Genomic DNA, 17,251 nt, shown 5'->3' with positions numbered 1-17,251 from the left:
ACACGTGGATGCTAATGCACATAGTTTTTTATTTTCATTAACGCTCGATTTTTTTTTCTAGCCAAACCGAATAAAACAAGAAGAAAGAGTTAATTTCACTAGCTGAAAACAGTCCACTCTTTTTTCCTTTTTTTTCCCACACTTTTTTTGCATCAATGTCTAGAGCATTGATCTACTCAAGAGTTTATCGTCCCTCAGACTGGAACTAACTTTCCGTGGAGAAGGCCGCTGACCCCAATCTCCCGTCCTCCAGTCTAGGTCAGAGGTCACTGCCTCGCAAGATCATATGTAGCCAGGACGAGAGTAACTGTCCTCTTCTATAGAACGAACATCCCAGTAGGCATACCTTTGCACGGCTTGATAATCATGTTTTTAGCCCCATCATTCCTTCGTAAGCGAAACCGTTGAAATGTTAATGAGATCCCCTCTTTTAACTTCATTGAAAAGCTGTGTTTCTAGCTTGCATGTTTCTTTGATGGAAGTAATTTTTCCATTTTTGTCAAGTGAAAAACATATAGTAAGACCAACTTAATTGACACTAAAACTATTTTTTTAAAAAGTCAGTGTGAGTCTCTTTTATGATTAAGTCTTCGTTGCTTGGAGTTTTGTTCGTTTGTTCCTGTTTCTTTTCACAGATTGTGCAAGTCTATTCTCCCTCCTGTCGGCTTAGAGACAGTTTGTCGCGATTGTTTTTCGAGACGACCCTTGCGTGCATACATCAAATCTTCTCGTCAAGTATTTTCCAGCTTGCCTAAAGCTGTCTAGCAAGAGGGGAACCGTGATTGTTATCGTCTTCATTACGGTCATCTAATGACACATGTTGAAGATGAGGAAGACAAGTTAGAAAACTTTGCAAACAAAAATAAAGCAAATAAAAAAATCTCACTAAAGTGGAATCGATATTGTTTCAGTGATCTTCTAACTGGTACGTGGTTTGACATCTTTCAAAACAAATTGAGTAAGCTTATCTGAAAATTGCCATTCGTCACATGGTATCATCTGAAAAGGGAAATTTGTTCTCTTTCATTAGCTCTTGGAAGTAGACATATACATATGTATGACTACAAGATCAGAAATGAACTCATTACGACTAAAAACTGACATTCTGCCAGCCTGAAAACATCGGTGTTCTGCCCGGACCTGGTTTTTATTTAAATTAAGAATATCAACTATCAACAGCGATTCGGATAGCCTAGTGGCCAGAGCAAACGCGTGAAGGAGTGCCGGAGAAGGCAAGGCATCGCGAGAGAAAAGATTGGCACGGTCCTTATAGAAATAAAAATAAATAAAAGTTGGCCCCAAGATGAGTTAGGTCTCTAAAATTTTACTTCCCAAGGACTTTGTGGTCGCAGAATGACTTTTTCACCATCAATGACCTTTCTAATAGCTTTGCTACCAGTCTGCAGATCTTGACATGTGACATATGTAAGTGGAATAAGTGCAGTATTGAAAATGATAATCCAGCATTTTTCCTAGTTTTAAAATAAAAACAGACCGAAGCCAGGCTCTTTTTCCATGATTACAATCAGCTCTACAATGGCTGTCCTACTCCATTTATTGTATCTTAAGCTAAAGAAGTTTAGAGAGGCCCTTGCCCTGGGCTCCCTAGATCGTTGTCTAAATGAAGACAGTACAATCGAGATTTCACTCCTGGGTGGGATAGCTCCGAAATTTTTTTTAAACTGTAATAACACTCCGATTTCATTGCTCGTGACCCTGTCCTTGGGCTTTATTCACCTCTTCTCCCCTCTCACACTTTACACTCCAATCTTACCACGTTCCACCCTCCAACCAGACGGATCGACAATTCAGACCTTCAGCTTTCCTCCACATACTCTTTGTCACTCGATCGGTCCTGACGGTCCAGCGAGCTCACCCAGCGTTAACGACCATTGAAATGCACACCCTGACTTGCAGAGACCATTAAAACGGAACAGTGAAGACCCAAAATCTGTAAGTAGGGGTCTGTCCGAGAGACACCACACAGCGCCCAGAAGCCCCAACCTCCACCCATCAGTGGCGGCGCCCTCTGCACCACACCCGCTTCCTGCAGGCTGGTGCTGACACAGTAAGCCACTCACTCTCTGTGGCAGTGCCGGTTTTATAGACAGTTCACACAAATAAGTGTGCCCCCCATCCCACCCCCATAAGTACAGTTAAACAGCTTTCAAAGAGAGTGGTACCCAACGGGCCATTCGACTTGGTGAAATACTGCAATCACGCAATGTAAACACACATGCGTCTGAAAGTCAAGGCTACATTGCAAAATAAATAAATAAATAAAATAAAATGTACAAAAAAGCCATTGTTATTGTTATTTTTATTATTATTGGTGGAAGATGTAAGCTAATTTTTGCGAACGTTGTGCAGTGGTCTACCTGTTCTTTAAGTGTTCAACTTTAAATTATTTTCAGTAAGTTTTTTCTTTTAAAATACTTTTTGGGCTCAGCTTGTAAGCGTAAACTAATTAATTTTTCCCCTTTGGCAGATCGTTCCCTCGCTCATGACGGTCAGGTCATTTATAAGAAACAATAAACGTAACTGCACGAAAATCAGCTTTGATGCCTTGAGGCATGTTTACCCCAAACTGACTCTGGTTTCTCAGTAGTTGTTGTTTGTTTTTTTTTTTGTTTGTTTTTTTTTGATGAGGCCATATGTGGGCCGCTTTCATTCCAATAGCTGTGACACACCTCGACGAGATTTGCAGTATTACATCAATATTGGGTTAATAGTCGCACAGTCTGCCGGGATCGAGTGAGGTCTGCTTGTTTTCCAAAATAAAGCAGTCAAACCTAAGGCCCAACACTACTGCTTCTCATCTGAAGCGCTGCCAGCAAAAGAGTTCCTGACATTAAATTATTGCTAAAGAATAAACAGATTTTTCATTAGAACTCTCTATTCTACCTCTCAGTAAGAAATCACTCAAAAGATGGAAGCACTTTCTCACAAAAGGAAGGCAATAGATATGGTACAGTTCTTTCCTTCCTTCGATCAAAGGGACAGTACTTGGGTTTGAGGCGCGTAACGCAATGGAGTGGCATAACCTGATGTGTCGCGCATGCGTGTTAGACAGGAAACTAAACCAAGATGGCTGCTGGAGCGGATCTTGTGCGAGAAAAGGTTCTCACCGACTACAGAAAAAAGCTCCTGGAACACAAGGAGCTGGAAGCAAGATTAAAAGAAAGTAAGCTTATCTACAATTTATCAAAGTTATCTTTTATGGATGTTTTCTTCAATAAGTCCGACTATGAGATGCTAAAACCTGCCATAGTTCAAAATTGCATTGTCACAAAAGCCAGTCTCACGGTTTTCTCTAGTGTACTTGCTGTACATTGTGCTTTGTCGTAAGAATTGCTATTAAATTACTCATTGTCCATTATCAAGTTTCTTAAAACGATGTTAATATACTAAACTGGGAGTGTCTGGAATATCAGTTTAAGTCTTTCTTAGTTCTAGTCCAAAGGCTATTCTTCTTTTGACAGTGCGAGAAAACTTGAAAGACCTTACCAAGCAGTATGACAAATCAGAAAATGATCTTAAAGCTCTCCAGAGTGTTGGACAGGTAATCGTATTGCAACTTAAACATTGAAACTGTTTCTTTTGTTTATCTTAATGTCCAGAAATCAATGAGGCTTTTTGAGAATATGTCGGCGATGTTATGGTTTTTGCTGGAAACTGGACTAATCATCAAATGTGCATATGTTTATGTATATTTGTTCAATAACTACAGTAAGATAAAAGATTATTAAGAATGAAATTAGTATGTAGACCATGTAATTTGACTATGTTCCTTAAATCTGGTCGAACTATGAGGAAAGTAAAGCAAAAGCTTCTTTCAAAAATATGTCTTAGTTTTGTTGGCTTCTACATCATTGCTATCAAGACCAAATTCAATAAAACATTTTAACTTTACGATATGTATTTATCAATATTAATAATATGATAATTTGATTGCTGTTTACAGATTGTTGGAGAGGTACTAAAGCAGCTGACAGAAGAAAAATGTAAGAATTTTTTCAGAAATTGCTATATCACTTAGAAAAATAGTTTTATTTGAAATTATATTGGGTAGCTGAACAGTCAGGACGTATATTTCTGTGGCAAATATGCTAAACTCTCATGGGACCCAGTGATGAGAATCACTTGTCTGAGACAACGGCCTTCCTGCTGTAGCTGCACAAAATACTTTCTTGCTATCTTCTTATTCATTCTGCTCATTTATACCTCATATACTGATGGGTTTTTTTTTGCCATTACTTTTCATCTTTCCTATATATCTCACTATCCCTCCTTTCTGACCTTATCTGGCTGTCTTCCTATTTCTTGCTGGTGTGGCTCACTGGGCAGGCCAATGGAGTCATTGATTCATGACTATGAGAGCTGTTGAGATTGCGTTTGTAAACTGGCATTAATAAGTGTGTTTACAAGTTTCATATAGATGATTATTAGACAGGGTATGTTATTGCTTTCCCTTTGGCTGACAACTGACTGAAGGTCCTAATGTAGCTCTAGTGAAAACATGGATTAGCAATGCATGCCATTAAAAGTAGTGTTTGTTTCACTTTACATCCATTAAAAACCTTAAATGGTAGAAAGTCTTGTTGACCTAATGCGAAAGAGTTGCCTCTTCATGCTTCATATAAGTTGTCCACTTGATTGGCTACAGGTTAGACCTGGGCCTATGACCAGAAAACTCCTTTACCCAGTCAGCATTTGAATAACTGTTAATCCTTGTCTTCCACATACCATACCCTTGAAATAGTGAATCTCTTAACAGTTTATCACTCATGTAGCCACTAGGCTATATTGCACTTTACCCTTCTGGGTGGCTGATGTTGCATTTTTAGCGCCTGTCACCAGTAGAGTGAGAATTGGCTGTCCTAGATTCAGATTTCATCTTGGGCACACTGTTATTTTTCTGCACACTTGCAGGTCTTGCTGCTTTGCCAGGAAAGTTGTAAAATGGACCCTGTGATGAGAAAAAGGAGTCTGAGATCGGGACCTGTCCTGCTGGAGCCACACAAAAAATATTCTTGCTGTCTTCTTGTTCGTTCTGTTCTTTTGCTCTTTTTTGCCCTCTCCCTACCTTTTTAATGATTTTTAACTTTCCTGATGATCTTGCTGTCCCTCCTTTCTGATCTTATCTGGCTGGGTTTTTTTTTTTTTTTTCTCTCTTTTCTGTGTGGGCCACTGGGCAGGTCTTTATAGGATCATTGATTCGTGACTATGAGAGCTGAGGGTCTATCTACACTGTGCACATTGCTTGTGACTTGGCATGCATTTGTGTATGTGTAAAGCATTGAACAGGAGATTGACTTGGACCTGTAGCTTTTCATTACTTGCTTTTCTTTAGAGCAGAGGTGGGGAATCTTTATTTCTGTTGATGGACATTTGGATATTTATAATCCTATTTGTGGGCCATACAAAATTATGAATTAAAAATTTGGCCTATTATATTTGGTCAAGCCGTTGTTTCGCCACAGTGTGTTAACACTTTTGCAACCTGTACATTCCCAACCTGCCTGATTCTGACTGTCTTCTGAGACTGTCAGGCCGCGGGCATGCAACAAGAGGCATACATATCTTTTCTTTCATGTTTTCAAATGTGTCTATCCTGCAATGCACATGAACATAAGGCCTACTTGGTTGTATGGTTTTTAATGGGGACTTGCTTTCGCTTTGGCCGTTTGATAGGCTCTAAGACATCTGTCTGCAACTGATAAAAAATGTTGGTGATGTTGTGTCTGTGTATCATCAAAGGTTTTGTAATTTAACCTTATCAGCAGAAATCTTCCAGTAAAGGATTGTTTTGATATAGCAGAATCCTGCATACCAACTGTCCCTAAATAATATTCACATACTTTATGACATTTGTATATCTATAATATAATAATAATACAATTAACTTAAATAGCATCATATCCTGGTCCTGTGGCTTATGGAGCTGTACAGAGTAAAAGAAACCAAAAACATACACAGATGCGCACAGCATAACATAGAATGTCATTTGAGGTGAAAGATATGTAGCCAGAAGCTGCCTCTAGGGTGCACAAATCATTTGAAAGCCTATAATCCAGAGCTGCAAATGCCCCTTTCCACTCCACAGGTCCAGTCATAGAATGGATCTAATAGGTAGAAGCTTTTTTTATACTGCTCATTGGGTTGCCTGCAGAATGCAAAATGAGTTCACAAGCTGTCAAGAGAGAAGCAGTGCAAATTCAACAATTTAATAGTTTCAAGAGGTTCAACTTCTTGTCATCCTTCATGAGTTGTAAACCAAACACTTTCGTTCTGGTGAAAAAATTTGTCGAAACACTGTAATAGTCTTCATCAGAAAATGATGTAAGGGAAACTTGCCCCTACATCAAACCAGATTGCTAGAATCTATCAAACAAGACAGCATAATATAAAAGGAGAACAGTGGTTACTTAGACAACCACAGAATAAAATAAGTGGAGGTTATTTAGAAAATGTACATCTTTGTTTAGTCAGGTGATTCTTTGAACCAGTACAAATGCTACCATGGTGATGCTTTTTGTGATGTTCTCAAGCATCATGTTTATTTGCAATTCTGTTTTAATTTTATGCAGTACAGATTTAATTTTAGAACCCACATTTCTAGCAGGATCTATTTGTTTTCACTTTTTTCATATCTGTTGGAACTCTTTGGTAAACAGATGTCATTTTATTGTGATGGTCTTTTTTCTAATGCCTCACACAAGTACTGCATTTGATTTGATTTTAGATTTGTATATAGTAGTTAAAGTATTCCTGTTACTGGATGAAACCATCAGGATGCTTAAAGATTTGTTAAAATTAATATTTATTGTAATTCTTTCATGCCTAACTCTCTAAGATCGCACAACCCAATGATGAGAAACAGACGTCTGAGACTAGGACCTGTCTTGCTGGATTCACACAAAATACTTTCTTCCTGTCTTCTCATTCCTTCTTTTGACAGCTTTTCTCCTTTTTATTGCCTTCTCAATAATTTTGTCTTTCCTGCTCTTCTTCCTGTCCCTCCTTTCTGACCTGCTCTGGCTGTCTCCCCATTTCTTTTCTGTGTGGATCACTGGGCTGGTCTTCATGGGGTCATTGATTCATGACTATGAGAGCTGAGGGTCTGTGCGTGCACACTTGGTACATTCACTTGTGCAGAACTAGGATTAGTGCAGTAAACTTTTACAAAAATTGGCTGCCACAAAATGTCTTCATTGGGCAAGTCGTTGTTTGCAAATAATACAGCTAAAAAGTCTATAAAAGTACTGAATCTTTATTAAACCATCATGACCCTCTCTTGCAGTTCAACATTAATGACTTGTGGATAAACAGAGCTGATTTTGTGGATATGATTGCAGTCATAGTGAAAGGCAACCAATGGGCCGCGTTACGTTGTGGGGTGCCGTCGTCAGTTGGACAAGACCAAGCTAAAGCCAGGCACTCGTGTGGCCCTTGATATGACAACCCTGACAATCATGAGGTGAAACCTTCTGCTTTGTTCATCGCTGCCAGTCACTTGAAATAAATTTAAACCTTGCCCCATGACGAAACAAGATATTTTGAGGCAGAATAGATGTTTGTTTGTTTGTGTGTGAAAGAGAAAGAGGGTAGAAACAAGCCATTTGTCATTAGCTGAAGGCAAGAAATCTGCCAGTGATCATGAAGGTGCGAAATCCAAGACCAGCACCAGCAATCATGTTGTTGTCTGAGGGCATTGATATTCTGTCTTCTCTTCTCTTGACCTTATGATAGTGGTGTGAACCCCATTTTCTTTGAACTATGGATGAACTGTTATGTAAATTGCTATTGTCAAGATACAATTTGTTTGAAAGATCTTATTGGTGATGTAACAAGATAACAAAATTGATCAGACAGGACTTTTAAGTTCACAGTTCCGCATTGGATTAAATGTTTTATTACAGTTTCATGCCTATGTCTTTATAGCTCTGTAGCTCAATTGTGATGATATATTTAATGTTTTAAGGTGTGTTAAAAAGTTCTTTTTTGTTGTTTTTATTATTATTATTTTTGTTTTGGCTTTTGACAGGTACTTGCCTCGTGAAGTGGACCCCTTGGTCTACAACATGTCAGTGGAAGATCCTGGAAATGTTACTTTCAATCAGATTGGTGGGCTTTCAGAGCAAGTTCGTGAACTGAGAGAGGTCAGTAACAGAGCTGTCCTTTAAGAGCTTTATCATTGTTGTTCATTAGACTAGAACAAATTAAATGTATGTCTGGTGGTACGTGCTCTCAGCTTCTCTGCATGTTTTTCTTTCTTCGCCCAGGTAATTGAGCTTCCTCTCCTAAACCCTGAGCTTTTCCAGCGAGTAGGAATCACTCCTCCAAAAGGTTGTTTACTCTTCGGACCACCAGGCACAGGCAAGACACTACTGGCCCGTGCTGTGGCCAGTCAGCTGGACTGCAACTTCCTCAAGGTGGGAAAATAATGAATGGCTCATGCTTGCCGAGTATTTCATGACTGCATGACTCAGCCTTACCAGGTGCCGCCAGTCAACACTCCTGTTCTGATTTTGTATGGTTAAATTAAAACACATTAACTAGTCCAGGAGGGCTCTAGGAGAAAGTATGGTTGTAGACTGCCACCTTGCCATTACACTCACATCTCATCAATCACATCAGGAGTTATGCCTTGTGCTGTGAAAACTTTATGTAGATGTAGGAACTTTCTTGTTATTTTTGCTCTGTTTTTTGGTGCATGATTAGGTTGCAACCCTGTGTACAACACAGCATTGTAGCCGAGTTATGTATGGTTCTTGCAGGTTGTCTCCAGTGCAATTGTTGACAAGTATATTGGAGAGAGTGCGCGCCTGATTCGAGAAATGTTTGCCTATGCCCGAGACCATGAGCCTTGCATCATTTTCATGGATGAGATTGATGCAATAGGTGTGGCTGTCTTCGTTCTTTGTATCTCAAAGTCTATGAATATCCTAAACATTAAGTTTAATTTTCTGATATATCTTTAAAAATTTTGTACAAGTATTATACAGGAGAGAGAAGTGCTTCTTTATATGGCCAAAAGAATAAATAAATGTACTCAAATTACACTTACTGGTTGGAATAATTGACGTGTAACTGTTACAGGTGTCGACCTAAATACGGTTACAGTCGTCTCTCACTGTATCACGGTTCACTTATTGTAGTTTCACTGTATCACTTTTTTTTTTTTTAATGTATCTAATTCTGTATCGCAGAGTATTAAAACTTCTTTTGTTTTAAATATTAAATCGAAATAAGCAAGTGTCTGTTAAGGCAGTGGCAGAATTATGCTGTAAATAGCCTTGCATCCAGCATCTTATGCTTTTATGTGTTGCAAAAACAAGAAATTTGATATTTTCTGGAGTTACTTTATATTTTCTCTGACTATAGGTGGGCGAAGGTTTTCAGAAGGAACTTCTGCTGATCGTGAAATCCAGCGAACACTCATGGAGGTAAACATTCTTAGTGTATTCTTGTTCAGATTTTTATCCATTCACAACAAAGAAATACTGTCAGATGAGTAATTTTGTCATTTGTACTGCATGGTTTACCTGATGGTTGTGTGTGACTTATTCTTCCCAGCTGCTGAACCAGATGGATGGTTTCGATGCCCTGGGGCAGGTGAAGATGATAATGGCAACTAATCGTCCGGATACACTTGATCCTGCCCTGCTACGACCTGGACGGTTAGACAGGAAGATAGGTGTGTGTTTCTGATCAGTTGCTTTTTGCTTTAATTACCTTCACAGAATTGATTTTGCTTTTTTAAATATTATTTAAATATTACTTCATCTGCAAACAAAAAAACAAGCTTCGTTGATGAAATTGTTACATTTTTCTTGCAGAAATACCACTTCCAAATGAGCAGGCTCGTTTAGAGATTTTAAAAATCCACGCCAACCCTATTGCAAAGCATGGAGAGATTGGTGAGATTCTGTTTATTATTATCAAACTGGTGTAGTTCTTATTTGCTGCAATATAGGCCTTTTATTTCTTGCCCATCCTTGCCAAAATCAGGCTGAAAGCATTAACATGCATTCAGTACATAAAGACCTACAGGCAGGCACACCTCCTCATGGGCCTAATATGTACACAAGGTGCACACCATACCTGGAGAAAACCAACAGTCAAACCTGAACATTCAGAGAGAGGTGTTGAATCCAAACCCACTATACACGAATCTATTGTGGTGGCAGATTCTCTAGTCACTGTCACCCACTGCATAAATGGCTTTGAATTATTCGATCTGTTGATACATTTTTCGCAGTGTTTAAAAGAAACTTTTTTGCACGTGCTTTCAGTTGTATTGACACCATACTGTACGGGTAATTTTTTTTATAAAGAGCATCATCTGTGCAGCAAAGCATCTAATAGCTTTTCTTTTTTCCAAATAGACTGGGAGGCTGTGGTCAAGCTGTCGGAAGATTTCAATGGTGCAGATTTGCGAAATGTTTGCACCGAGGCTGGTAGGCTATCCTGTTTATGCTTATCTATTGTATCTGTTAATGGTGTATTTTTGTAGCAATAGAAAACTTTGCTTGAAGCTTGAAACACATTTTGAAGAGAAGTAGTTTTAAATTCTATAACTTTTTTTAAAGGGATGTTTGCCATTCGTGCTGAACGAGACTATGTTATGGAGGAAGATTTCATGAAGGCAGCTCGAAAAGTCTCGGACAACAAGAAACTGGAGTCAAAATTGGACTACAAGCCTGTGTGATCAGTCAGGACCTAGGACTTTCACTGTTTTGAGAACACTTTAAAATGTTGTGGTTTGATTTAATTAAATATTGTATGAGCTATTTAACGACTATTTTAAAAATTTGGTGGAAGAATGTTGCTGCTGTGGACATGTAAGCATACATACGCATGCATATATTAGAGAAAAATCAAGTGCTTTAATTTTTCAGTTCTTTAATGTAAATGATAAGCAGCATAAATATTTCAACCAATTCTAAACATTCTCATAACAGACCAAATGTTGCATAGTTGCAAAGAACAAGAGTGAAATCTGAGGAAGTGTACACAATTTTGTGAGCAAATGTACATATAATGAACTTAAGAAAATACACATCCAGTACATAATTTACATAAATTATATTCCTTTGCCAGATAAGTCTATGTCTTGTAAAACAAGTCATCCACTAAATTGGAAATGGAAGAGGCGAGACTTGATTTCGGTTTCTGAAAAACATGATTAAATTTTCGGTGGGACCAGTATTCTGCACATGCAGACTGCAAAATTCTTTGTATTATCTGAAGTTGAGCATCACTTTACCATTTCACAACCAAAAGGTCAATGACAACTGAATAAAATATTTTTCTCCCATTTCAAAACAAGTGAAGACTTACTAAACAGACTCTTGCTTTCCACCATCTGGCTCCAAAAAATACAACAGCAAATACTGAGAAGATATCAACCCTGTGCTATTGAAATGGCCGGAGGTCTGAATGTGAAGCATGAGGAAATTATTTTAACATTTGATATATATATTTTATTTCCCTAGAATTCAAGCTGCTGAAATGCACAATTCAGCCCAAAAATCTTAACTGGCATTTTTTTATCTCATCTATGAATATCCTAAACATCATGTTTAATTTACTTAACAGCACAGATTCTCAGAACATCTCTTAGGACCTGTGCCAAAGTGATGACTTTTTCTTCCTGTACAATCATTTAAAGCGCACTTTGACAAAGAACTAACTATAAGGCATCCTTTGTGCAAGTAATATTTAATGATCAGACACTTGTTTTTTTGCCCATTTTGCATGCGTTCTATCAGTATGTTTGAATTCCCCCAAAAAAATTCCAAACCTAACAGTCGGAGCTGTCTGTAGGACGGTGGTTGCCAGGTGATATCCTTGGGTACAGCTGAAATCAGAAATTAACAAGAGAAAATTTATCAGACTGGACTGGTAACAACGCTCAATTATATTTTTGATGGGGTGAGGGAACGAATGAACAGTAGGTCAAGGGAATGAACTGCTACATGCAAAAGATGAATCCATTTTTCTAGTTACTTCCCTTGAGATATCAAATTTTGTAGCTTATTCTTTTCCAAAAGTGTTTTTAAAGTGATTTACTACTAAACATTTAAAAAAAACATAATTTTGAAGGCATACAATGCACCAACTTCACACACTCAAACTTTAAGCTCTTACCCAACTCTACATAAAGATAAAGGGATTTTTATTCTCTACATGTTGCCAGTTCATGTAAAAGGTGGAAAAACCCTAAAATAACAAAATCTGTGTATCATACTTAATTGTTAGCACAATGGTAAAACATTTAAAAAGATAATACACTATCCAAATCAATAAAAATTATAACTCACCCCAAGAAGGTTTCGAGGCACGTATCCTTCCCTGCCTTTGCGCTGAGCCCACCACCATTCTTTTTCAGTCTCATCTCCCTTACGCAGGATTATCATCTTGTCCCCCGTGCGAAACTCCAGTTCATCAGAGTTATGTGCGTCATAGTCGAAAACTGCATACACTTCCCCGTTGTTCAAAATGCCCATTTTCTCTTGAATAGCTAAAAAATAAACATGCTGAGGGTGAGTGGTGTCTTCACTATTAAAACATCCATTTACAGTCATGGGATAAAGCTTGCAAGTACAGATAATAATTAAGAATTTATTCTGCACCCAGCTGAGCTCAAAAACGCCACACATATGTGCATGCAACATTAGAAACACAGAGAGATAGTAACACAACAGATGTTAGACCTGTGACTACATGCATAAACATACCCACAACAACATGCATGTACAACGACTGCAAGAAATTACACTCACAATCTGTCTTGGGGTTTAATGCAAGCAAACTAAAAAACTTAAATCACTTTAGTAAACACTGTCACATGGATAATATTGCATTAAAACTGTCACCAGAGGCAGGTAGACATTCATGACATACAATCAGCAACCTTGCGCAACAAAGGCCCCAGCTAGTCGTGATTGCAAATTAATAAGGAATCTTGTCACAATCTGGCAATCATCCAGCATTCAAAAAAATGGATGTGAATAAGGAGCACAACCAGGAAAAAAAATCAGCTATAAAACTAAAAAACACCTCTAGGAACAGATTAGTCGCCAAACTAGTAACCCTGTCCAGAGATCGCACAGAAACAAAGGGCAAACACAGACAGCTGTACACTTGGTTTCTCAAGTAGCACTATCTTGCATCTGTTTATTTAGAATATAAGATAAGCCTGTTTGTTTTATCTGGTACTGCCAAAATAGTATAGTTTCTGGGATAAACTGTTATTCCAGGAAGCAGCCAAGCAGAATGAATAATAAAATATTAGCACTTGTTTCTGATTCTAACAAATAAAATAAAACATAGCTTTATACGTCAAACCATCAATCAGTGCCTGAAGGTGACGAGCAATTCTGTGAAAACATAAATGCTTACTATACAAGTAGTCACTGCATCCATCGTAACCATCCTCATCTTCATCACACTTCTCTGCCGCAGTCTCATTATCACTGAGTGTAGCAGCAAAGATGCAGGCACCATGCTCCACCAAGAATCGAACCATCGGCAAGTTGTTGCAAGAGGCAGCGCAATGCAAGGGTGTCCTATTTAATAAAAAGATAAGTATAAAGCTAAATACTAACTTCTGCTAAAACAGTATGCAAGCCAGAAAGAATATAATCTTGAAAAAGCTATCAATTATGAAAATGCTGCATAAAATATTAAAAAATGATGAGATGCTCACCATCCGTCAGTATCAGGGGAGTTAACATCACATCCAAATTCCACCAGGAACTTCATGATCTCATAATGCCCAGCACATATTGCATTGTGCAGAGCTGTGATGCCTTCATCATTTGGAGCACTCACATCGGGAACCTGATCAAAATTAGTCCAGGATGCATAAAAATATCCTTGACAGCTTACAATGATCTTATTTGATAAGACTACTTCACAATTATCCTTGACAAACAGATCCTTCTGCACACATAAAACCTTTAGATTTTCAAACTCCATTTCGCACGATAAGTCTTATTCTATTATTTCTTTATCCTTTTTTTCGGCTACAGTCATGATATAAGTGTATTTTACTAAGCAAATGTTTCTTTTATGGCTAATCAGACAGCTGTTTAATGTATAGGATGGGCAATTAATCCCTGATCGTGTTATTAACCATGTTAAGCCACTGCTTATTTGTCTGTAGAAGACTGTAATCTCCCATAAACATGAGAACAATGATTTCCTATAATCCTACCTCACGTGCTGTCCGCATGACCAGGTCCAGTTCACCCTCCAGCGAGGCATCCAGCAAAAGTGCAAGAGGGTCGAAACTTACACGATTTGCTGACTTACGAGAATTACTTCCTTTGAGGATTGTCTTTTTGCGTCTCACTACTGTTTCTCTCCCATCAAGCCCAGCAGGTGGGGCTTGTGGTTTAACTGGCGATGGAGGAACACCTTTGCTACTATCATCCACACTACCACTGCTCCCAAGCCTTTTGGTCAAGCTTTCTTTAGATTCAGAAGCAGGTGCTTGTAAGGTACCCTTATCCATTTTTATTTTATTTTCCATGCCATTAGGTTTGGGGATGTCTGAAACATCCTCTTCCACATTCTCAAGTTCTGAAGGCAAATGTTTCTCTGATCGGTTCAGCAATTTGTTTAAATCTTCATTTTCACTGTCGGAATGTCTGCGTCGGATGTTCTTGGGGGTGTTGGCTTTGTAACTTCCTTTGTCAGAGGCAATGTCTGGGTAGCTGGGGGAGCCAACCAGACCGAAATGTGTCATTGCTGAAGGGACAGCCCCAGCTTCCAAGGTAGAAGGAAGTGGTTGGTTTGAATCGGATTGTTGTTCACTCTTGCTTTCTTGGGGCTGCTGCTGTGGAGGCTGGGATGACTTGTCTGTGCCATCTGCTTTCTTGTAGAGCAAACTTAAATTTTGCTGATATCGTTCTAGAGCAGCTGAGCCCAGACGACCCATGTAAGTGTTGGCTATCACACTCTTTGGTGCATATCTGGTCAGAAACACAAAAAAAATCATTTTTCCTCTGTCACTACTAAGCTCAACTCACTATTTTGTCACCAAACAGAAATAACAAGCATGTAAAATTGTGCAAGAAGAAATGCACACATCGTCATTCTCTTTATTTTTCTTTCTCTTTAATTTGCTAGGTGTTACACAACTACAACTGGTACCAGTCTTAACAAAACTTTATCTTTATCAGAACTGCACATTGAAATTATAAACATTTTTGTATTCCCCCACCGAATTAACCATGCCTGACACATTCACCCACACAAATGCACTAAAATTATGCATTCCTAGTCACCATCCTTTCTCTCTCACACCTATATGCATATATATATAAGCACAACAAATTCACTCACACACAATTACATCCTTATGTCGAAACACAAATCCGGTCACTTCTAATACCATTCTTCTTCCTATTAATACTACTGCGTTAAAAGCAGCATACAAGAAGAAATATGGCTGTAAAGACAATGTTATCTGAAATAGTTATTTTAAAACTTGCAAAACATTTTACTATGCTGAACTTTCTTGATTTGCATCTAACTGATCTTTGTCAAGATCTCTGTATCAACTAAAGTGAAGAAATAATGTTAAAACAGTAATATTACATTCTGCAGCTGGCTAAGTATGATATTCAGATATTTATGCTGATCACAGCAAAACCTCACTATAACAAAAACATTCATGTTTCTCATCTCTCTCACCTGTACGTAGGGGCTGGTCGTTGGTTTAAATGTATAGTGGAGGTGGTGGTGGAGTTTGGTGACTGCTCCGACTTTCCCGACTCGTTTTTACCACCACCTGCACTGTTGTTGGAGCCATTGCTGTTGCTGATGGAGCCACTGGCCTGCTGAGAAACTGGAGTAGAGGACGCCTGTGGTGACCCAGGGCTTAACAAGTTTGTGACCAACCTAGACGAATCAGGTTCATCCACCTGTGAAATCAACAAGCCATGGAAAGATCCTGCTGCTGGCCGGCCATTTCTCGAACCACCTGCTCTGGTGACTGCGTTTTCACAGGGCCGCTGTGCTGAGGATTCCGAGGTGGTGGTTTTGGTCTAGGCTTGCCTGCAGAGTTCACTTCTCTTGGTTCGAAAAAGCTGCCCAAGTTTCATGACATTTCCAGACCTTTCGGCCTGCTGTGTACCAGCCTGACCTGCTCCTGGTATGGCACGGGTTGAACCTGCCACAGTTCTGGATGCATCAAGAGAGCCTGGCAATGCACTGTCCTCTGAAAGCGCACTGATAATGGACTTCACCACAGGAGTCTGCGGTGCAGCCCCCTCACTGGAGGCTGGAGAACTCTGGCCACTGCCTGCTTGCCGCTCCTCATCAAAAATATTTATTTGTGGATGCTGTTCGGATTCTTTGGCAGCAGGAGGTGGCCAGATGCCTAGCCCTGGTTTACCAGTCACACTAATGGAAGGCTTGTCTGAGGCATTGCTTTCCTGTGTCCGAGATGGGTGTACACTATGAACAGAAGCAGCAGTACCCTGGCCTGGCAATGAAGATGCTGACCCATTAGCAATGTTTCCTGGAGGAACAGGTCTGTTGAGTGCTGTTGTCTGGGTGTCAATGACCAACTTACTGCCAGGGACACCAGACCGGCCACGGCGAGAATCAAAATGAGAGGAAATTAATGATGGAATCTTCTTTTCTGAAGCTACTCCTGCTGTAACGTTACCACTTTCAATACTCTTCAAATCCCTGTTGTTGTTGTTAACCTCTTTTTGTAGTAAACCTTTAGATACTAACTCATTATCTTTACTGGAGCCAGTATATTTGGTGCTCGCAGGTAATGTCTGGTATTTGGGGTCCTGTTTCACAAACCCTGACTTCGAAAACATATCATCTTTTATCATATCCTTGGACGAAAACTGAATGAAGGGTTCCACTGCAGCTATGTTTGGACTTGGCTTCCTCTGCTGAGCAGAGCCAGAAGAAACATCTTTTTGCTCCAAAATATTGTTTGCATTAGGCTTTACAACAATATTTTGCTGTTGCTGCTGTTTCTGCTGTGCTTGCTGTTGTTGCTGCTGTTTCTGTTGTGAACGGCTTTTCTTCAGGCGCTGCTGGAGCTCACGGATGCGGGTGTCCATCTTGACAACTTCATCTTTCCGTTGCTGCAAGAGTTGTCGTTGAGCTGAGAGGTGCAGGTTCTGCTGTTCGTTGAACTGGTTGCGATGCTGCCAACACAAAACCAAAAATACAATCAAAACTTCAATGCATAAAATTTCTTATCAGG

General features: G+C 39.2%; 2 protein-coding genes across 2 annotated transcripts in view; one reads left to right on the top strand and one right to left on the bottom strand.

Moving 5' to 3' along the window:
- The first annotated feature begins 3,046 nt into the window (after nucleotides 1-3,046).
- On the top strand, nucleotides 3,047-10,796 carry LOC112569919 (26S proteasome regulatory subunit 10B-like). Its single transcript, XM_025248001.1, is given in 13 exon segments — nucleotides 3,047-3,184; nucleotides 3,483-3,562; nucleotides 3,965-4,004; nucleotides 7,224-7,228; nucleotides 7,365-7,480; nucleotides 8,048-8,162; nucleotides 8,286-8,435; nucleotides 8,781-8,904; nucleotides 9,388-9,449; nucleotides 9,580-9,700; nucleotides 9,843-9,923; nucleotides 10,392-10,463; nucleotides 10,596-10,796. Coding segments are annotated over 13 exon segments (1,182 nt in total). The 5' UTR covers nucleotides 3,047-3,087; the 3' UTR covers nucleotides 10,715-10,796.
- Nucleotides 10,797-10,891: 95 nt separating this feature from the next.
- Nucleotides 10,892-17,251, bottom strand: part of LOC112569918 (apoptosis-stimulating of p53 protein 2-like) — a 31,888-nt gene continuing 25,528 nt past the window's right edge. Inside the window, 6 exon segments of the mRNA XM_025248000.1 lie at nucleotides 10,892-11,866; nucleotides 12,330-12,529; nucleotides 13,411-13,577; nucleotides 13,718-13,851; nucleotides 14,228-14,987; nucleotides 15,712-17,192. Of these exon segments, the coding sequence (XP_025103785.1) occupies nucleotides 11,810-11,866; nucleotides 12,330-12,529; nucleotides 13,411-13,577; nucleotides 13,718-13,851; nucleotides 14,228-14,987; nucleotides 15,712-17,192 (2,799 nt within the window). The 3' untranslated portion in view covers nucleotides 10,892-11,809.

Source organism: Pomacea canaliculata, linkage group LG8 (genome assembly GCF_003073045.1).
Source record: "Pomacea canaliculata isolate SZHN2017 linkage group LG8, ASM307304v1, whole genome shotgun sequence".
Classification (NCBI taxonomy): Eukaryota; Metazoa; Mollusca; class Gastropoda; order Architaenioglossa; family Ampullariidae; genus Pomacea; species Pomacea canaliculata.
Note: the sequence above shows the minus strand (reverse complement) of the source record. Positions and strands in the feature narration are given on the sequence as shown.